This window comes from Homarus americanus, unplaced genomic scaffold, assembly GCF_018991925.1.
Source record: "Homarus americanus isolate GMGI-L3 unplaced genomic scaffold, GMGI_Hamer_2.0 scaffold32583, whole genome shotgun sequence".
NCBI classification, from domain to species: Eukaryota; Metazoa; Arthropoda; class Malacostraca; order Decapoda; family Nephropidae; genus Homarus; species Homarus americanus.
Genome location: NW_024713129.1, coordinates 24,356,709 through 24,379,774, shown reverse-complemented (window position 1 = coordinate 24,379,774; position 23,066 = coordinate 24,356,709). Strand labels below are relative to the sequence as shown.

Genomic DNA, 23,066 nt, shown 5'->3' with positions numbered 1-23,066 from the left:
TGGAAGGAGGTAGGAGAGAGGGAAGCAAGAAGATGGTGAGGAGAGGAGAAAGAGAGAAGGAGGGAGGGAGATGGTGGATTATGGGGAGGAAGGTGGAATGATGAGGGAGAAGCCAGGATGAGGTTAGAGGAAAGATAGGAAGGGAGAAGTAAGAAGGGAGGATAAAAGAAAGAAAATAGAGAGGAGGGAAGGGAAGAAAAGAAGAAAAAAGAGAGAGAGGGAGGAAGGCATCTGACCAGTCATCATCAAGAACGGAAAGAAAATGACTAAAAAAATCGAAACAAACAAAAAACAAACAATAATTCTCAGGCTGTGTATTTTTTAAGCATAAGAGAGAGAGAGAGAGAGAGAGAGAGAGAGAGAGAGAGAGAGAGAGAGCAAGCACAGGAAATGAACCGATAACACACCCCTCACCCCAGGAAAAAAAAACCAAAATCGGATCTCTCTAGTAATCGGTGTTAGACCAACGTAAAGCGAGTCCTTACAAACAACCCAACTCACTCTCCTCCCTCCCCCGTCCCACCACACAAACTAACACAGATAAAACACTGTACAACCCGATACCCTCACAATCTCCCTTCCATTTCCGGGGCCTGACGCAACAAGCAAAGAACCCAAGTGCCCCACTGTGAACTATTCTAACGGGACCATCTACAAAAAAAAAAAAAAAAAAAAAAATACATTATATTCAATTTTGTGGTGGACATTAAAAGAAAAATCCCTGGTAGAGCTTTTGTTGATGGCCTAGTGTAGCTCAGACTCCCATTCAGTCATGTCTTACCTGATATTCTCGATTTTCTTTTCAGATCCGGGAAGATGAAAAAATAAGGGCAGCTATCTCATGTTACCAATCAGAGTTGTGGGGGAGGGGTGGGGGGAGGGGTTGGGGATGTGAGTGAGGGAAATAAGAGAAGTGGGGGGATGTGGGATTAGGAAATGGGGAAGGATAGGGAAGTGAGGAAGGAAAGGAGAGATGTAAAGAGGGGGAAGGAAGGAAGTGAGAGAGGGAGGGGTGGAAAGTGGAAAATATGGTAGAAGTTATAGTCTGACGGGGAAGGGGGTTAGTGGAAGGGGAGGGGGAAGGGAGGAGATGGAGGAGGGAAGGGGAGGAGGAAGGAGGAGGTGGAAGGGAGGAGGGAGGAGGAAGGAGGAGGTGGAAAGAGGAGGAGGAGGAAGGGGGGGAGGGAGGAGGAAGGGAGGAGGAAGGGAGGAGGAGGAGGAGGAGGAAGGGAAGTGTGGAGGAGTGATGGTGCCAACTCACAAGTCATCCAATGGAGTTAAGTTGATATTAGTAGACAAAGTTCCAACACACCCACACCTCCCTTATACTCACCCACACCTCCTTATACTCACCCCACACCTCCTTTATACTCACCCCACCTCCATATACCTCACCCCAACACCTCCCATACTCACCCCACTCACCTCCTTATACTCACCCTAACACCTCCTTATACTCACCCTAACACCTCCTTATACTCACCCTAACACCTCCATATACTCACCCTAACACCTCCTTATACTCCCCCTAACAACTCTTTCTACTCAGCCCTAATCCTGGTGTCAGGTTAGGGACAGGGATGAGGGTGGGTCGTGTGTAAGCTGCCAAGCCGTATCAGTAAGTTGTGTTGTCCATTAATCTAGTCTCTCTCTCTCTGTCTTCCCGCCCACATCCTCCGTCCTCCCGCCCACATCCTCCGTCCTCCCGGCCAGCAGCCTCTCCGTCCTCCCGGCCAGCAGCCTCTCCGTCCTCCCGGCCAGCAGTCTCTCCGTCCTCCCGGCCAGCAGCCTCCCGTCCTCCCGGCCAGCAGCCTCTCCGTCCTCCCGGCCAGCAGTCTCTCCGTCCTCCCGGCCAGCAGCCTCTCCGTCCTCCCGGCCAGCAGTCTCTCCGTCCTCCCGGCCAGCAGCCTCCCCGCACGTGTTTATCTTCACCTCTCCTCAACTCGTCCACTTATCTGCACCAAAAGTTCCCTCAACTCTTCCTCCGGACGCGCCTCAAGTCAACCTTCTTCACCCACAACTTCTCTCCTGTCGCAGCTGCTACAGGTATCAGGCGGTGGTCCAAGGTAAGGTAACGTTAGGTAAGGTAAGGTAACGTTAGGTAACGTTAGGTAAGGTAAGGTAACGTTAGGTAACGTTAGGTAAGGTAAGGTAAGGTAACGTTAGGTAAGGTAACGTTAGGTAAGATAAGGTAAGGTAAGGTTTTCTCGTGCTACGGACGCTTTCCACATCTGTTCGCCACGCTCACACACACACTCTGCCTCACTGCTTTTAATTATGAGTAACACCTTGAGACGTTACTTACACAGGTAAATGCTCCCAGGTATGCATAATTCACGACTCGTCTTGGGAGTAGTTTGTTTAATTACAGACGGATTCATCATAGCGCCATCACATGAATCCGGGTTCTCAAGATGCGCGAGATATGTCCTGAAGACGTCGAGGATCTTATAGATGTGTAAAATATTTATTTTGGTAACTGTGGTGTGAAGACGCGGGTATACTAAAGCGAATCGTGGTGTGTGTGTGTGTGTATACCAAAGCACACACAACACAACACCACGAATAAAACCTTAGTCCACCCCGTGTCAGGCGGTAGACTCGTGGCCACAGTTATTGGTGCCCACAAAGCCTCATATACAGTACCGCCATTTTAATTATTATCACCCACAAATTTATTCTACAAAGTGGATTACGACAGACAAAGTTATTACGTGTTTTAATTTCATTTCCAGGGCTGTCTGTCGGACGGACGGACGGACGGATGTGGTGGTTGCCGAGTGGTAATGTGATTTATGGCCTCACATCAGACAGGAGAGTGACGTCGACTGAAAGTGACTACGGGTGGAGAGTGACGACTGGCGGGGATGTGACGTCAAGTGGAGAGTGACGACGAGTAAAGAATGACGTCTCCAATCGACAACCTTCACTGCCACAACTGCTCATGTAGGAACCTATTCACAAGCTCAGTTAGGTAAAGATAAGTTGTTATTATTATTAATATTATTATTATTATTATTATTATTACTACTGTATTTGTTGTTGTTATTGTTGAGTTGTGTGTACCAATATGTAACCCTATATAATTGGGGAAACATTAAGAATATAAATAATAAAGTCTTAATGTATAAACTATAAAAATAGAGCAAAACAAATTAAATACCAAATCACGAGTCAACTGAAATTTTAAAATTTATTTTTCGGAAAACTCTGGGCGACCTTTTGAGTTTCCCTGGACTGAGAGATATTATATAAAGAGAGTGAATAATAGCGAGTGAATGGAGATATATTATCGCGGGTCTGACGTGTATCCGGTGGCCGCGGCCTGCCATCAGCATGGAGCCACCGGCGGAAAATTAATTTAGCAAAGAGAGTTGTTGAGCCGTGGTGATGGACGCCCCGATAGTCCAGCGCCTGACGGCCCTCTCGGGGTTTATCTGGTCCACTGCTGCTGTCTCTCTCTTCCCTCCCTCTCCAGTGCTGTACCACCCTACGGTCACTGTGGACCTGTCTCTGGACCAATGGACCAATATGAAGGTAATTCTGGAATATTGGACCAATTTGAACCTGATTCTGGACCAATATGAACCGGTCTCTGGATTACTGGACCAACATGGACCAGTTCCTGGAGAACCTCTTGGACCACTCAGCCTCCCTAACTAGTATCTTCCTCTTTCCTTTGGTCCTCCTCAGCTATTCAGTCTCCTTCCTTCTCTGCAGCTCCTTCTCCTTATGCATATATCCCTCCTCCTGGACTACTCAGTCCTTTCTTCCCCCTCCTCCTCAACCACTCCGTATCTTTCTTTCCGAAGTCCCCTTCTTCCTCTTCTCACTCTGGACCACTCTGTTTCCTTCTTTCTCATTCTTCTCCTCCAGGACCACCCAATCCCCTTCTTCCTCCTCCTGGACTCCTCAGTCTCCTTCTTCCTCTCCCTACTCCTACTAGACCGGTAAGTCATCCTCTTCATATATACGTCCTCCTCTTCCTGGACCTCTCAGTTTCCTTCTTCATCTTCCTTTTCCTCCTGGACCACTCAACAGCCACCAACTTATCTCACCTCCGCGAGTAGGGTGAGATAAGACCTCGGCCCGTCGGGAGTGCCTCTTGTGGGCCCAGCCAGGCGTATGAACCACCGGGGAAACTTTCCTCGGGAGAATAATGAGACGGATATCACACACTGAGGTGATGTCAATGAGCTCACACAGGCGGCACGACCCAATTGGGGCTTCTGGTGGTGGGGGGGTGAGGGGGGGGGAAAGAGGGAAAGGGCATTAGGGGTGTTGTGAGGTCTGGCGCCTTTTGCTTACTGACACACTGAAGATTGACCAAGAATGTGACCATCTTCTCCCCTCCCTCTCTCTCTCTCTCTCTTTGTCACTCTTGTTCGAGTACTTGTATGTGCATTTACCTTAACTCCCCCCCCCCCTCTCTGTTCTACCTATACGTAAATTTCCTTCTTCCTATCTCTCCTCTGCCACCACCAAAATTAACCTAACCCCATCAAAACACTACTGGCTCAGCTGTCTCCCCAGTGACCGTGGGAGGAACCGGGCAGGACACCACGACACACAACAACCAGGGTGGAGAGTTTCCCCGGATCATCATCATCATCATCATCATCATCATCTCCCTGGAGGCCAGAGCTCAGACAGATTGCTAAGACAAACTGTGTGAAGGATCGTCCAGGTCTCAGGTAACTTGGCCTCCCTTAGAACACAAAACACATTTGTCGTCCCTGAACGCCTTCTGGTGGAGGTATTTATGCGTCTCAGCCGTAGGCGTCAGGCGATCCTGTTAGGGCGCTTACTCTCTGGCATTTGTTGACATTGAAGCTCCTCCTCCCCCACCTGACCACGGGACACCCTGACACACACACACGCCGGGTATTATATCAACACTCCTGGAGGACTTGACGAGGGTACCTGTGTTAAATACCTTCCCAAACAAGTCACTGTTTCATTATTTGTGTCATAAAGATGGTAGAGATTTGTAGTTTGTAGACATTAGAAAGGAGATATACTGTATATCAATGTAAAAAAAATTACCTCTGGGTGCCGGAATTCGAACCTGAACCTAAAAGGCTGGCAGTCAGGCAGCTATCCCGGCACCCAGAGGTGAAATTGTTTATAAAATGGGGATGATCAGTTCTTGAGACTTTTCAACGTTGTGAACTGGAGGTGTCAAGTACTGAAGGAGTTAAAAGGAATAAACCTACATTACTTAAATCACAGTAGAACAGTGTATTAGACGGGGTCTGTCTTTACAAATAACTCTTACGTTATATTTGTTCTTGCTTCAGGGATAAGAACCCTCTGGTAAAGACTCAAATGACTTCTAACGCCATTGACCAAAATGTTTATATTGTAGTTGAAGTAAACCAGAAAGGTCAACAAGGTAGACCAATTTTCATATCTCTAGTAAAGAGACAAATAAAATTTACGAGCAGATGAGAATACGAGTCCAAGTTACCTTCATAAGGCTGTGTTGACGTTATGTTGGCGCCTGTCCAGTGCCACGTTCACTGTGTCACTCCCACTGATTCCCCAGGACACACACTGATCCCTGTCACCCCCCCCCAGGACACTCACTGATCCGTCACCCCCAGGACACTCCTGCCCGTCCCCCCCAGGACCTCTTTGATCCGTCACCCCCAGGACACTAACTAGGACACACACTGATCCTGTCACCCCCAGGACACTCACTGCTCCGTCACCCCCAGGACACTCACTGATCCGTCACCCCCAGGACACTCACTGAGCCCCCCACCCCAGGACACTCGACCCCTCCTGGAATCGATTAAAACTATCTCATTTCAATCCCCTAAAAAATATGGCCTCCTAAGACCTTCTCCTTCATCATCGATAATGTTCCCAACACCACACCAACCAACACCACACAACCAACACCAACACCACACATCACCAACACCACACATCACCAACACCACACAACACCACCAACACCACACATCACTAACACACCAACCACCATCAACCACCACCAACCACCATCAACCACCATCAACCATTAATTACTCCGTCTCCCTACCTTCCACCCGGTCCTATATCAACCACCATTATAATATCTCCGTCATATAGCGCCTATAACGCCACATTATAGGCTCTAGCTATATAATCCGCTCCTATAACTCGCCGCCTTCATTTCCTTAAAACAGCGCCTCTATTACTGCGTCTCCATTACTACGCTTCTATTACTGCACCTCTAATACTGTGTGTGCCTCTATTACTGCTCCTCTATTACTGTGCCTCTAATACTGCGCCTTTATTACTGTGCCTCTAACACTGCACCTCTATTACTGCGCCTCTATTACTGTGCCTCTAATACTGTGTGTGCCTCTATTACTGCACCTCTATTACTGCGCCTCTAATACTGTGTGCCTCTATTACTGCGCCTCTATTACTGTGCCTCTAATACTGCGCCTTTATTACTGTGTCTAACACTGCCTCTATTACTGCCTCTATTACTGTGCCTCTAATACTGCGCCTTTATTACTGTGCCTCTAATACTGCGCCTCTATTACTGCGCCCTATTACTGCCTTCTATTACTGCGCCTTTATTACTGCGCTTCTATTACTGCTACTCAACACTGCGCTCTATTGCTGCGCCTCTTATTACTGCGCTCTAATGCCTTTACGCGCCTATTACTGCGCCTCTATTACGCGCTTCTATGCTGTTACTGCCTCTATTACTGCACCTTTAACACTGCGCCTCTATTACTGCGCCTCTATACTGCTCTCTATTACTGCGCCTCTATTACTGCGCCTCTAATACTGCGCTTATTACTGCTCCTCTAATACGCGCCTCTATTACTGCACCTCTATTACCCTTTATTACGCCTATATGCTGTCTACTCTGCGCCTCTATTACTGCACCTCTATTACTGCGCCTCTATTACTGTGTCTAATACTGCTGCCTATTACTGCGCCTCACCTTCCTCCCTTGTAACCTATAGGTAAATATTCCTCTAGCATCACCTAAATATTCCTCCTAGCAACCTAAATATTCCTTCTAGCAACACCCTAAATATTCCTCCTAGCAGCACCTAAATATTCCTCCTAGCAACACCTAAATATTCCTCCTAGCAACACCCAAATATTCCTCCTAGCAACACCTAAATATTCCTCCTGCTACACCTAAATATTCCTCCCTAGCAACACCTAAATATTCCTCTGCAACACCTAAATATTCCTCCTAGCAACACCTAAATATTCCTCCTAGCCCTAAATATTCCTCCTAGCAACACCTAAATATTCCTCCTAGCAACACCTAAATATTCCTCCTAGCAACACCTAAATATTCCTCCTAGCAACACCTAAATATTCCTCCTAGCAACACCTAAATATTCCTCCTAGCAACACCTAAATATTCCTCCTAGCAACACCTTATCCTCCTCTAGCATCTGCATCCCGATTCTATTTTGGTCTGTCTGCTTCTGTCTATATCTCTTCTGTCTGTCTGTCTGGGTCTGTCTGTCTATCTCTGTCTGTCTGTGTCTGTATCTATCTCTGTCTGTCTATCTATCTCTGTCTGTCTGTCTATCTATCTATCTCTGTCTGTCTGTCTGTCTGTCTGTAGGTCTGTCTGTCTCATCTCTGTTTGTCTGCCTGTCTGTCTCTCTGTCTGTCTATCCGTCTGTCTGTCTATCTCTGCTTGTCTGTCAGTCTGTCTCTCTGTCTCTCTATCTCTGTCTGTCTGTCTATCTCTGTCTGTCTATCTCTGTTTGTCTGTCTGTTTGTCTCTCTGTCTGTCTGTCTCTGTCTGTCTATCTCTCTGTCTGTCTGTCTATCTCTGTCTTGTCTGTCTGTCTGTCTTGTCTGTCTTGTCTGTCTCTGTCTGTCTGTCTGTCTATCTCTGTCTGTCTCTCTGTCCATCTCTCTCTCTGTCTGTCTGTCTATCTCTGCCTGTCTGTCTGTCTGTCTTGTCTGTCTGTCTGTCTATCCGTCTGTGTCTGTCTATCTCTGTTTGTTTGTCTGTCTGTCTGTCTCTCTTCTGTTCTTGTCTGTCTTCTCTGTCTGTCTTCTCTGTCTGTCTTCTCTGTCTGTCTGTCTGTCTGTCTCTCTGTCTGTCTATCTCTGTCTGTCTGTCTGTCTATCTCTGTCTGTCTCTCTGTATGTTCTATCTCTCTGTCTGTCTGTCTGTCTATCTCTGTCTCTGTCTGTTGTCTATCTCTGTCTGTCTGTCTGTCTATCTCTGTCTGTCTCTCTGTATGTCTATCTCTGTCTGTCTGTCTGTCTATCTCTGTCTGTCTCTCTGTATGTCTATCTCTGTCTGTCTGTCTGTCTGTCTCTCTGTCTGTCTATCTCTGTCTGTGTCTGTCCTCTCTGTCTGTCTCTCTGTATGTCTATCTCTCTCTGTCTCTGTCTCTGTCTATCTCTGTCTGTCTGTCTGTCTTATCTCTGTCTGTCTTCTCTTGTCTATCTCTGTCTGTCTCTCTGTGTCTATCTCTGTCTGTCTGTCTGTCTATCTCTGTCTGTCTTTATGTCTATCTCTGTCTGTCTGTCTGTGTCTCTCTTCTGTCTCTCTGTGTGTCTATCTGTCTGTCTATCTCTGTCTGTCTCTCTGTATGTCTATCTCTGTCTGTCTATCCGTCTGTCTATCTCTGTCTGTCTGTCTGTCTATCTCTGTCTGTCTATTCTCTGTCTGTCTCTCTGTATGTCTATCTCTCTGTCTGTCTGTCTGTCTGTCTATCTCTTTCTGTCTCTCTGTATGTCTATCTCTCTCTGTCTGTCTGTCTGTCTATCTCTGTCTGTCTGTCTGTCTATCTCTGTCTGTCTGTCTGTCTATCTCTGTCTGTCTCTCTGTATGTCTATCTCTGTCTGTCTGTCTTGTCTATCTCTGTCTGTCTCTCTGTATGTCTCTCTCTGTCTGTCTGTCTTGTGTCTATCTCTGTCTGTCTCTCTGTGTCTATCTCTGTCTGTCTATCTCTGTCTGTCTCTCTGTATGTCTATCTCTGTGTCTATCCTCTTGTCTCTCTCTCTGTCTGTCTGTCTCTCTGTCTGTCTATCTCTGTCTGTCTCTCTGTATGTCTATCTCTCTGTCTGTCTGTCTGTCTATCTCTGTCTGTCTGTCTGTCTATCTCTGTCTATCTCTGTCTGTCTCTCTGTATGTCTATCTCTGTCTGATCTCTGTCTGTCTCTCTGTATGTCTGTCTCTCTCTCTCTGTCTGTCTGTCTGTCTTCTCTGTCTATCCGTCTGTCTGTCTGTCTCTCTGTCTGTCTATCTCTCTCTGTCTGTCTGTCTATCTCTATCCGTCTGTCTGTCTATCTCTGTCTGTCTCTCTGTCTGTCTATCTCTCTCTGTCTGTCTGTCTGTCTTCTCTGTCTATCCGTCTGTCTGTCTATCTCTGTTTGTCTGTCTGTCTGTCTCTCTGTCTGTCTATCTCTGTCTGTCTATCTCTGTTTGTCTCTGTCTGTCTTCTCTGTCTATCTGTCTCTCTGTCTATCTCTGTCTGTCTGTCTCTCTGTCTGTCTGTCCTTCTTGTCTCTCTCTGTCTGTCTGTCTATCTCTGTCTGTCTGTCTGTCTCTGTTTGTCTGTGTCTGTCTGTTCTCTGTCTATCAGTCTCTGTCTATCTCTGTCGTCTGTCTATCTCTTGTCTTTCTCTGTCTGTGTCTATCTCTCTCTGTCTTGTCTGTATCTCTGTTTTGTCTGTCTTGTCTGTCTTCTCTGTCTATCCGTCTCTTGTCTATCTCTGTCTCTCTGTCTGTCTGTATCTCTGTCTGTCTGTCATCTCTGTTTGTCTGTCTGTCTGTTCTTCTGTCTATCTCTTGTCTGTCTATCTCTGCTGTCTGTCTTCTTGTCTCTGTCTGTCTATCTCTGTCTTGTCTATCTCTGTTTGTCTGTCTGTCTGTCTTCTGTCTATCTGTCTCTCTGTCTATCTCTGTCTGTCTGTCTATCTCTGTCTCTCTGGTCATGGTCATTTACTCTCCCTCTTCCATTACTTCTCCCGTAATTTCCTTCCCTCTACTATCATCATCTCTCCCTCCCTCTTCCTTAATCTCTCCCCTCCCCTACTCTACCTCTCCCCCACTCCACCAACCTTCCCCTACTCCCCTCCCACTCCACTAACCTTTCCTCCTCCTCCCTCCACTAACCTTTTCCCTCCCCCTCCTCCCCCACTCCCCTGTCCTTCCCTCCCCTCCACTACTCTTTCCCTCCTCCCTCCCCACTCCTTAACCTTTCCTCTCCCCTCCCCACTCCCACCCCAACCTTTCCTCCTCCTCCCACTCCACTAACCTTTCCTTTCTCCCCTCCTCACCTAACCTCCTACTCCCCTCCCCTACCTTTCCCTCCTCCCTCCCTCCCTACCTTTCCCTCCTCCCCTCCCTCTCCACTAACCTTTTCCCTCCTCCCCTCCCACTCCACTCCAACCTTTCCTTTCTCCTCCTCCTCTCTTCCCCTCCCATTCACCCTCTCCTCGCCCTGCTCTCCCTCACCCCTTTCACCTCTCCCTCACCCTTCCTTCTCCTCCACCACCCCTCATCTCCTCCACCACCTCATCCTCCCCACCCCTCATCTCCTCCACACCCCTCATCTCCTCCCACCCACCCCTCACCCCCCTCCACCACCCCTCCTTCTCCCTCCACCACCCCTCATCTCCTCCACCACCCCTCATCTCCTCCACCACCCCTCACCCCCTCCCCCTCAGCATCAACACCCAGGCGCTAAATTAACGTAATGACGCAAAAAAACAAAACATTCACCCAAAAATTACGAAAAACACAAAATGTGATTCAGGTTTTGCATCAGAATGTGGCCATTTTGTCGCCCCTCGTCATATTTATGGGGAATTATTAATGTTGTTATCTTTTAACCTCCGTCACTATGACCTGTCTGTCTGTCTGTCTGTCTGTCTGTCTCCTTGTGTGTGTGTGTGTGTGTGTGTGTGTGTGTGTGTGTGTGTCTGTGTAAGGTCGCTGTGGACGTCCGTCTGTCCTTCTGTTTATCCGTGTGTACGACGTCTTTGTATATGTCAATGACTGTGTGCACGTATTTATGTATGTTTGTCTCAGTGTGTACGTATTGAGGTACGTTTTTCCCTATGTGTACACTTGTCCCAAACATCACTGTGGGTTGTAGTCATAGCCTGTGCTCTCCAGCCATGATGGTGAGTCGCTGGTGAAGAAATGTCACCAGGGAAAAATATCACGCCCGGATAAATCAGTCAGTCTTGTGAGTACGTGAGGCGGTGACTAACTATTGGTCCAACCATCAACCACCACTGACTCTCTCTTCATATATATACACACAGTATATGGACGGATGGAGAGAGGGGAATACACACAAAATAAACAAACCACATAAATACACAAGACATACCCCCAACATCTTGTTAACATTCATAATACAATACCTTCCCCAGCCGCCTCCTCCGACCTCGCCATGTTTGTCAGGAATATTCTCCAGACAGACAGCAGACCCATCAAATATTGCCCGGACTGAAGCCGAATTTTGGCGATTCTCTCCTGTCTCACTATCTAGTGTGTGTGTGTGTGTGTGTGTGTGTGTGTGTGTGTGTGGTGTGTGTGTGGGTGTGTGTGGAGGGTGTGTGTGTGTGTGTGTGTGTGTGTGGGTGTGTGTGTGTGTGTGTGTATGTGTGTGTATGTGTGTGTGTGTGTGTGTGATGATATTTTAGGTATATTTTCAGTATGGAGCATCGTCCTCCTCAGTGTGAGCCTCTTCCTCCCATCAGTGGAGCCTCGTCCTCCCTCAGCGTGGGAGCCCTCGTCCTCCCTCAGTGTGGAGCCTCATCCTCCCTTTTAGTGTGGAGCCTCTTCCTCCCTCTCCAGTGTGGAGCCTCATCCTCCCCAGTGTGTTCGTCCTTCCCTCAGTGTGGGCCTCGTCCACCCTCAGTGTGCAGCCTCGTTCCTCAGCGTGGAGCCTCGTCCTCCCCTCAGTGGGAGCCTCGTTCTTCCTCCTCAGTGGGAGCCTCGTCCTCCCCCTCAGTGTAGAGCCTCATTCTCCCTCATGGGAGCTCTTCTCCCCTCAGTGTGGAGCCTCGTCCTCCTCAGCGTGGGAGCCTCGTCCTCCCTCAGTGTGGAGCTCCTCCTCCTTCCAGTGTGGAGCCTCGTTCTCCCCTCAGTGTGGAGCCTCATCCTCCCTCAGTGTGGACCTCATCCTCCTCCTCAGCGTGGAGCCTCGTCCTCCCTCGTGTGGAGCCCGTCCTTCCTCTCCAGTGTGGAGCTTCGCTCCTCTCAGTGGGAGCCTCGTTCTCCCCCTCAGTGTGGAGCCTCATCCTCCCCTCAGTGTGGAGCCTCATCCTCCCCTCAGCGTGGGCCTCATCCTCTCAGTGTGGAGCCTCGTTCTCTTTTCAGTGATGGGAGCCTCGTTCTCCCCCTCAGTGGGAACCTCACCTCCCTCAGTGGAGCCTGGTCTTCCCCATCAGTGGGAGCTCGCTTCCCATCAGTGGGAGCTCGTCCTCCCCTCAGTGTGGGAGCCTCGTTGCCTCCCCCTCAGTGGGAACCTCATCCTCCCTCAGTGGAGCCTCGTTCTCCCCACGTGGGAGCCCGTCCCCCTCAGAGTGAACCTCGTCCTCCCCTTCAGTGTGGCTTCGTCCTCCCCTCAGTGTGGAGCCTCCTCGTCTCCCCCTCGGTGGGAGCTCTCCCTCCTCAGTGTGGAGCCTCGTCCTCCCTCAGCGTGGAGCCTTGTCCTCTCAGTGAGCCTGTCCTCCCCTCAGTGTGGGAGCTCGTCCTCAGCGTGGGAGCCCGTCCTCCCCTCAGTGTGGACCTATTCTCCCCTCAGCGTGGGAGCCCGTCCTCTCAGTGGGCCTTGTGCCCTCAGCGGGAGCCCGTCCCCCCTCAGTGGGAGCCTCGTCCTCCCTCAGAGTGGGAGCCTCGTCCTCCCCTCAGAGTGGAGCTTCCGTTCCTCCCATCAGTGGGAGCCTCGTTCTCTCAGGAGTTTGTCTCCCTCAGTGTGGAGCTTGTTCTCCCTCAGAGTGGAGCCTCGTCCTCCTCAGTGGGAGCCTCTTCCTCCCCTCAGGGAGCCTCGTCCTCCTCCTCAGCGTGGAGCCTCATCCTCCTCCCCTCAGTGGAGCCTCGTTCTTTCAGTGTGGGCCTCGTTCTCCCCTCAGTGTGAAACTCATCCTTCCCCTCGCCTCCCTCAGTGTGTGGAGCCTCGTCCTCCTCTCAGTGTGGAGCTCGTCCTCCCTCAGAGTGGAGCCTCGTCCTCCCTTCAGTGGGAGCCTCGTCCTCCCCTCAGTGTGGGAGCCTCATCCTCCTCCCTCTCAGCGTGGAGCCTCGTCCTCTCAGTGTGAGCCTCGTCCTCATCAGTGTGGAGCCTCGTCCTCTCAGTGTGGAGCCCCTCCCTCCCCTCAGTGTGGAGCCTCGTCCTCCTCTCCCCTCAGCGTGGAGCCTCATCCTCCTCCCCTCTAGTGAGCCTTGTTCTCCCTCAGTGTGGGAGCCTCGTCCTCCTCCTCAGTGTGGGAGCCTCGTGTTCCCTGAGTGAGCCTCGTGTCCCCTGAGTGGAGCCTCGTCCTCCCGCTCAGTGTGTGAGCCTCGTCCTCCCCTCAGTGTGGAGCCTTTTCCTCCCTCTCAGTGTGTGGAAGCCTCGTCCTCCACTTCCAGTGTGGGAGCCTCGTCCTCCTCTCTGTGTGTGGGCCTCTTCCTCCTCTCAGTGTGGAGCCTCGTCCTCCCCTCAGTGTGGAGCCTCGTCCTCCCCTCAGTGTGGAGCCTGTCCTCCCCTCAGTGTGGAGCCTCTCCTCGTCCTCCCCCTAGTGTGTGGAGCCTCGTCCTCCCTCAGTGAGCCTCGTCCTCCCCTCAGTGTGAGCCCGTCCTCCCCTTAGTGTGAGCCTCGTCCTCCCTCAGTGTGGGGCCTTTCCTCCTCTCAGTGTGAAGCCTCGTCCCTCAGTGTGGGAGCCTCGTCTCCCTCAGTGTGAGCCTCGTCCTCTCAGTGTGGGAGCCTTCGTCCTCCCCTTAGGGAGCCCGTCCTCAGTGTGGGAGCCTCGTCCTCCCCAGTGTGGAGCCCCGTCCTCCCCTCAGTGAGCCTCGTCCTCCTCCCTCAGTGTGGGAGCCTCGTCCTCCCCCTAGTGTGGGAGCCCTGCCCCTTCAGTGTGGAGCCTCGTCCTCCCTCAGTGTGGGAGCTCCCGTCCTCCCTCAGTGTGCCTCTCTCCCTCAGTGTGGCTCCCGTCCTCCCCTCAGTTCGTCCTCCCTCATCAGAGGTTTCGCTTTTCTCCTCATTTTGAGCCTCGTGTTTCTGAGGCCGCACATGATCGAGGGGTCGGGCCATGGGGACGTGCACAATATGACCTCTAAACCTATGGTCACCTGTGACCCTCGCTTCGCAGAAATGGGTCAACAGTCTCCCAGGTATTGCAGGGGAGTGAAACCTTGAGCCCGGGACGAGATACTTGGCATGAGGATGGTGCAGGGATGGGTATTGTCTAGATTGAGGGAGATGGGGGACGTCTAGATGAGGGGAGAAGAGATGGGGACGTCTAGGATGGGGGAGGAGGTGGGACGTCCAGATGAGGGAGAGGAGGTGTGGGACGTCTAGATGAGGGGAGAGATGGGGGGACGTGTGGGCTGGATGGGAGGAGGTGGGGACGTCTAGATGAGGAGAGGAGGTGGGGACGTCTAGATGAGGGGAGAGGAGGGTGTGTGGACGCTCTAGATGGAGAGAGGTGGGGACGTCTGGTGAGATGGTGGACGTCTAGATGAGGAGGAGGTGGGACGTCTAGATGGGGGAGGGAGTGTGGGACGTCTAGATGGGGGAGTGGGGACATCTAGATGGGGGAGAAGAATGGGGACGTCTGGATGGGGGAGGAGGAGGTGGGCATCTAGATGAGGGAGGGAAATGAGATGCACTTGGATAATGGTGGCGCTACATCAGGGAGACCATCCTATCAAAATTTCGTCAAATTGGCTAACTTTTCTTCCATTTCTTCGTTAACTTTAAAAGATTTCAAGATATTCTCAACTTTCTTTACTTTACCATTAAATTATGTTTTACTTTCTTAGTAAAATATTAAGAAACAAAAAATAAAACACAGAAAAATAAATAAAAATAAAATAATATAAAATAAGAAGAAAAAATATTAAAATTTATTGGACTAAAAATTGTCTTAAAGCGGATAATTTATATTCTTAATTTATCGTCGCCTGGCAATTTTTTTTCTTTAAGCATAAATTCTTTCGTTTAATTCCACGTTTCGTTAATCTGAATTACCTATCGTAAACATTAATGGTTTATTAATTACAACTAATATGCATCTATTTCCATTACATATTAATTGTTTTCATCGTTAATTTTGACAAGTCTTAGTATTTTCGTGTCTTAGGCTGTTTACTGACGCATACATATAGGTGTAAACAGAAGAACACAGATACACGAATAAACGGGTGAATAACGTGAGTAAAGAGATAGATAGATAGATAGGCAATGATAATATGGACACACACACACACACAGTATGTAGATTGGTCACTTGTTTCTGACAGATGCTTAAGGTACACACAGCCTCCCACCCTCCCTACCCATCCTTCCTACTCTCCTTCCTTCCTTCCCTTCCCATCCTTCCTACCCTCCTTCCTTCCCTCCCATCCTTCCTACCCTCCTCCTTCCCTCCCATCCTTCCTTCCTATCCTCCTTCTCTTCCCTCCCCATCCTTCCTACCCTCCCTCCTTCCTCCCCATCCTCCCTACCCTCTCTCCCTCCCTCCCTCCCTCTCTCTTCCATCCTTCCTCCTTCCCTCCCTCCTCCCATAGGCCCTCTACCTCTTCTCTATGTCCTTCTGCCATTCTCCTCACTCCTTCCTTTCACCCTAACCTCCCTCCCTCCTAGAACCATCACCACTAGTAGCAGTACTCACGAAGGTCTCACCTGGTGACTCATCCATAACAGTGACTCACCTGGTGACTCATCCATAACAGTGACTCACCTGGTGACTCATCCATAACAGTGACTCACCTGGTGACTCATCCATAACAGTGACTCACCCGAAGTGACTCATCTCCATAACAACGACTCACCCGAAGTGACTCATCCATAACAGTGACTAACCCGAGGTCACTCATCCATAACAACGACTCACCCGAAGTGACTCATCCATAACAGTGACTAACTGAGGTCACTATCCATAACAGTGACTCACCCGAAGTGACTCATCCATAACAGTGACTCACCCGAAGTGACTCATCCATAACAGTGACTCACCTGGTGACTATCCATAACAGTGACTCACCTGGTGACTCATCCATAACAGTGACTCACCTGGTGACTCATCCATAACAGTGACTCACCTGGTGACTCACCAGTGACTCATCCATAACAACGACTCACCCGAAGTGACTCATCCATAACAGTGACTAACCTGAGGTCACTATCCATAACAACGACTCACCCGAAGTGACTCATCCATAACAGTGACTAACTGAGGTCATTCATCCATAACAGTGACTCACCCGAAGTGACTCATCCATACAGTGACTCACCCGAAGTGTCTTATCCATAACAGTGACTCACCCGAAGTGACTCATCCATAACAGTGACTCACCCGAAGTGACTCATCAATAACAGTTACCACCCGAAATGACTCATCCATAACAGTGACTCACCCGAAGTGACTCATCCATAACAGTGACTCACCCGAAATAACTCATCCATAACAGTGACTCACCTGAAGTGACTCATCCATAACAGCGACTCACCCGAAGTAACTCATCCATAACAGTGACTCACCCGAAGTGACTCATCCATAACAGTGACTCACCCGATGACTCATCCATAACAGTGACTCACCTGAAGCGACTCATCCATAACAGTGACTCACCTGAAGTGACTCATCCATAACAGTGACTCACCTGATGACTCATCCATAACAGTGACTCACCTGAGTGACTCATCCATAACAGTGAATAAGGTAATATAATAACACAAATTTTAGTTATGGTGTTGATACAACGTGGTATCTGTTGATATGAGAACTGAACAACTACCATCACCCTTGTCTCTCTCTCTCTCTCTCTCTCTGGGGCTCTTCATTCCCACCACCATCACCATAACCATTCACCACGACCACTATCACCACCACCACCACTACCACCACACCACTTCACACACCCCACTACCACCACCACTTTAGCAAGAAAACAGTACAGTGTCAGGTAGTGGTGCTGTGTAGTGTGTCAGGTAGTGGTGCAAGGTGGGTCCAGCTTTAACCTTTGAGCACCATTAATCGTCATGTTTCCTGCAGTCCACCCTCTTATCTCCATTCCCCTAAATTCTCTCCTTATTTCTTTTCCGCCATCCTTGGCCCTTCTTCATTTCTTTTCATTTCGACTTTCTCTCGTCATATCTCTCTCTCGTCCTCTTATTCCCACCGCCTATCTGTTCTTTCTGTCTCATTTATTTACTTTTATTTCTTCTCTCTTCTTCTCCTTTATTTGTCCTCCTTCCTTTGTTCATCTCTCCCCCTGACCCTCTTTGTTTCTTTTCGTCCTCTCTCTCTCTCTCTCTCTCTCTCTCTCTCTCTCTCTCTCTCTCTGTCACATCCATCATTCCTTTCTCTCATTCTCTTTCCTTACCCCTTTCCTTTCTCTCTTACCTCCCCTTACCCTCTCCATTTCTCTCTTCCATTTCCCCTTTATCCCTTTCCATTCCTCCCTTACATTTTCCTTTTTCCTTTCCTCCTTTCTTTTTCTCTCACGCACCTCACTGTGGCCTCCGGCAAGGCGAGAACAACATCACATACTGGCTCAGAAACATGCTCCTTGCCGCTTTGGCTCTCTTCTTCCTTCTTCACCTTTTCTACCCCTTTCCGCCTCTCTTTCTTCTCTCCACCTCCACCACCTTTCTCTTCCTGGTGCCTCCTCTTCTCCTTCATCTTCTCCACCTCCCCTTCACTTTCCTGTTCCCCGTTCCTCCTCCACCTTCTCTTCCTCTCCACTTCCCTCTTTCTTTTCTTCTTCCCCCTCCTCCTCCTCCACCTCTCCTCACAGTTACACCTTGTAATCTTCCACCCTCCTTCCCACCTCTTCCGCAGACGTCGTTCGCCCTCCTCACCTCCCTGCCTGAACTGGCGCTCTTTACAGTGAGGTAATTGTTCTCCTGCCTCCTCCCCTCTTCCCCCATCCTTGGGGAAGGAGAATAGGGAGAAGGGGAATTCCAACCTGGCAGGGTGTGCTGTGTTCCCTCATCGGCGGAGAGTGAGAGTGAGGGGAGACCTTTGTGAGTGCTCTCTCTCTCTCTCTCTCTCTCTCTCTCTCTCTCTCTCTCTCTCTCTCTCTCTCTCTCTCTCTCTCTCTTTCTTACCTCCTTTCCAATTTTCTTACCTACTTTCATATCTTTCTCTTTTTCCCTCTCCTTCCTTTCCCTTTTGCTCTTTCTCTCCATTTCCTTTTCTCCTTCTCTCTCTCTCTCTCTCTCTCTCTCTCTCTCTCTCTCTCTCTCTCTCTCTCTCTCTCCGTTCGTTCCTGTACATTCATCAATCTCTATTTCCATCGCATTCCATAAACTTTGCCTTGCCTTCCTTTGCCACTGTCTTCGCTTGGATTCCTGGCGCGTTCTTCCAATCGTTCTTTCAGTCATCATTTCAATCATTCATTCAACCGTTCTTCCAATCGTTCTTCCCATCGTCGGCTTTAATCGTTCTCTCATAATCTTCCTTTCAATCGTTCATTCAATCCCTATCAGAATGGAAAATTGAATGCCTGCCGAGTATTATATTCATCCATCAGCCTTTCGTTATTTTATTTACATGGCTTTTAAAATAAAATTAAATAATGCGAAATAATAAGCTTTTATATTGGATACTTGTGTTTCATTTTTCTCCTGTTAATAAAATAAACATATTGAAGGTAGATAATGCAATAACTTCTGTTTATGAGAGTGTTGATATAGAGAGAGAGAAAAAAGAAAGAAAGAACCTTTAAAAAGTCACTCGTAATAAAATAATATAATAATAATAATAATAATAAAATAATAATAATAATATCTATATTTTACTCACCACCTGGCACTATTACACCACCTGGCTTTTATGCACTGGCACTATCACTACCTGGCACTATTACACCACTAGCTCTTCCATCACCTGGCACTATTTTGCAACCTGGCACTGTACCACCTGGCACTAATGCACCTGGCACTATTACACCACCCGGCACTGTACATCACCTGGCACTATTACTACCTGGCACTATTACACCACCTGGCACTATTGCAACACACCACAGCACTATTACACCACCTGGCACTATCACACCACCTGCTTTCATACACCACCTGGCACTATCACACCACCTGGCACTGTACACCACCTGGCACTGTGCACCACCCGGCACTATTACACCACCTGGCACTATTACCTGGCACTATTACACCACCTGGCACTATTACACCTGGCACTAATACCACCTGGCACTATTACACCACCTGGCACTATTACATCACCTGCTTTTATTACCACCTGGATCTCCCTGACATCAGCAGTTTACAAAAAAACTCATTACTGTAACCAATCACGAAAAAAATACAATACGAACACGGACTGCTTGCTGGGCCAAATACAACTGTACCTCACTCTACAGGAACATTTTTAAGACCAGTGCAACTTATTTTACCTCACTCTACTGGTACATTTAGACCAGTACAGCTGTTGCTTGCTCCTACTGGTGCATTTTAGACCAATTACAGCTGTGCATACTCTATTGAGCATTTTAGACCAATTACAGCTGTACCTCACTCTACTGGAGACATTTTGAGCCGATTACGCTGCTCGCTCTACTGGAGCATTTTGAACCAGTGCAGCTGTACCCCACTCACTCTACTGGTACATTTTAGACCAGTGCAGCCTTACTCTACTGGTGTTCTAGACCAATTACAGCTGTTGCCTCACTCTGCTGGAACATTTTAGACCAGTACACAGCTGTCCTCTACTGGTGGCTGGACCAAGTTACAGCTATGCCATCACTCTGCTGAACATTTTGAACCAGTACAGCTGTACATCACTCTACTGGTACATTTGAATAATTACATGCACCTTACTCTACTGGTACATTTTAGACCAATTACAGCTGTACCTCACTCTTTCTGGAACATTTTAGACCAATTACAGCTGTACTCTCACTCTGCTAGTACATTTTAGACTGATGCAGCTGCACCTTACTCTGCTGGAACATTTTAGACCAATTACAGCTGTAACCTCCTCTACTGGTACATTTTGAATAATTACAGCTGTGCATCACTCTGCTGGGAACAGTACTAGACCAATTGCTTCCTTTTGTCCTCTCTGGTGCACATTTTAGACCAATTACAGCTGTGCACTCACTCTCTGGTACATTTTGAACCAATTACAGCTGTACCTCACTCTACTGGAACATTTAGACCAATTACATTGTCACCTCCTCCTACTGGTACATTTTTGAACCAAGTAGCTGCTGTACTCTACTAGTCACATTTTAGACCAGTGCAGCTGTACCTCCACTCTCACTAATTTACATTTAGACCAATTACAGCTGTACCTCCTCCTACTGGAACATTTAGACCAATTACAGCTGGCCACTCCTCTACTGGTTTGTTTAGACCAATTGTGCCTGCTCTACTGGTACATTTTAGACCAATTACAGCTGTACATCACTCTCTGGAACATTTTAGACCAATTACAGCTGTACCTCACTCTACTGGTACATTTTAGACCAATTACAGCTGCACCTTGCTCTGCTGGTACATTTTAGACCAATTACGGCCTTGCCTCCTCCTGAGCTTGTTTTGAGTCAGTACAGCTGTACTGTCACTCTACTGGTACATTTTAGACCAATTACAGCTGCCTTACTCTACTGGCCTGGAGCCAATTACATTGCCTCCTCTACTGGTACATTTTTAAGACCAATTACAGCTGGCCTCTACTCTGCATAAGGTCATGTTATTGTAAGGTTTCTGTTATCTGTGTGAGAGTCAGCACCATGGGAGTGAGCGTTGTTTTTAACCATCAATATTTCTGTTTTAAACATGGATATGGATGGGGGAGGCGTGGAGAGGGCGTGTGTGTTTAGAGCAGCAGCGCCACTAACACACACACACACACACAAACACGAACACACACACACACATCTTTACACAGGTCAGGTTAGTGTTCACAGTCTGTCTACGGCCATGAATTATTCTGCCCCCTACTATGTTCGCTCTGGGAATCATAATCTCCATTGATAATGTTCCCTATTATTCCCGTATGTTAATAGATTAAGTTTATTACCACTTGTTATACTGAGAAAATAGATGATAGTTTGTCTTGAATATATCTACGCTGAAGGTGTGAATAACGGTGTGTAAACAGAGACTGGTGACATCATACGAAAGCTATATAAACAAAGACTGATGACGTCATATGAGAGATAGATGTAAACAAGGATTGATGGTCATATGGGCGAGAGACGTAAACAAAGATTGATGACGTAATATGGACGATTGGTAGAAGGCAGCTACCGAACAGGGAGGTACTACCGCCTGGGAAGATATTGGAAGCATAATGTGTTGTCTAATGGTAGACCCTGCTGCCATATGGCATCACGAAAATTGTGACCAAGTCCCAGGTTGCTGATCTGACATTCTGCCTCATTTACACACAATTGCAGGGTCTCAATTGTTTCTCTTACTATTGACAACACAACATACATACAGTATATCGTTTCTCACACTTGATATTTATTATTATTATTATTATTATAATTATTATTATTATTATTATTATTATTATTATTATTAGTATTATTTATTTATTTTTTTAATTTCGTAGGGGAAAGGGAAGCGGTGGTGGTAGTGAGGGAGGCTCTGGGGTAGACAAAGTAATTCACAAATGGTTGTCATCATGATGGCCGCCGCTGGACGAGGTCAGGTGTTGTTACCGGCGTCTGTATCCTCAGATCTTAGGTCAATCACCCATCCTTGACCTGTCGTGAAGTGATCTATATTAACTTATCCTAACGTAGGCTGACAAGACCTAACCTAACCTAGCGTTACATGACCAACCCCAACCTTGGGTGGTGCTGGGGAGGAAGAGCCACTGTGACACACCACCCCACCCCCGACATATTATTAAACAACCATTACATTACCATAACATTCTCTCCCTGATGACTCACTCATTTGTGACATTTATACTACCAATTATTTCCTCCTCTTTCTGCCATCCTCCTTCCTCCTTCTTCCTCCTTTCCTCATATCCCTCACTATTTCCCTTCTACACCCATCTGTTTTCTTTCCAATTCTCCTTTATCTCCACCTCCACTACCTACTTTAATTCTCCCCCTTCATTATCCTCCCCTCCACCACCCCCCACTACCTGCCCCTATCCAGCCTCCCTTTGAAACTTTCCAGCGTTCCAGCACTTTACTACAGTTACAAGCTTGTTCCAATTCGTCCACCAATCTCTATTTGTAAACCAGTTCCTTCCTATCTCCCCTCCTTAACAAAAACTTATCCAACTTGAATCCGTTGTTCCGAGTCCTATCCTGCTCGTATATTATAAGAACTTTATCTATATCCCCTTTATTGATTCCTTTCACCCACTTAAATATCACTTCCATCATATCTCCCCGCACCCCCTTCGTCTTTCTAGGAATGCAAGCTTAGTTTTTAATCCCATCCTGATATGGAAGGCTCTAAGTCCCGGAATCATTTTCGTCATTCTTTTGCCGCACCGACTCTAGTGAACTGGATATCCATTCTATAATAAGCGGGCACCAGAACTGAACCGCATAATCGAGGTGCGGCCTGACTAGCGCAAGATATAGTTGCAATAAGACTCCTGCACTCTTATTACTTAAACTTCTAGATATAAAACCCAATACTGTTTGCCTTATTTCGAACATTTAACGCACTGTTTTCAGGCCGTAGGTCCGGCTATAAGTACCCCTAGGTCTCTTTCGCTAAGTCGACTTCTCTAGGTTGATGCTTGTTAAGGCTGCATATGCTGACAGCATTTGTTCTTCCATTATTAAGTACCGCTGCACTTGCTGGTGTTGAATTTCATTTGCCATTTTCAGACCACCCCTGCAGTTTATTTCAGATCCTCCTGTTATGCATTTGCATCCTGCCCTGAATTAATCTGCTGCC

The 23,066-nt window shown here is 48.0% G+C and overlaps 1 protein-coding gene across 1 annotated transcript; it reads left to right on the top strand.

Annotated features, from left to right (window-relative positions):
• The first annotated feature begins 11,987 nt into the window (after positions 1-11,987).
• Positions 11,988-13,094, top strand: LOC121870522 (nascent polypeptide-associated complex subunit alpha, muscle-specific form-like). Its single transcript, XM_042372360.1, has one exon. The coding sequence runs from the start codon at positions 11,988-11,990 to the stop codon at positions 13,092-13,094; it is 1,107 nt and encodes a 368-aa protein (XP_042228294.1).
• Positions 13,095-23,066: the final 9,972 nt, after the last annotated feature.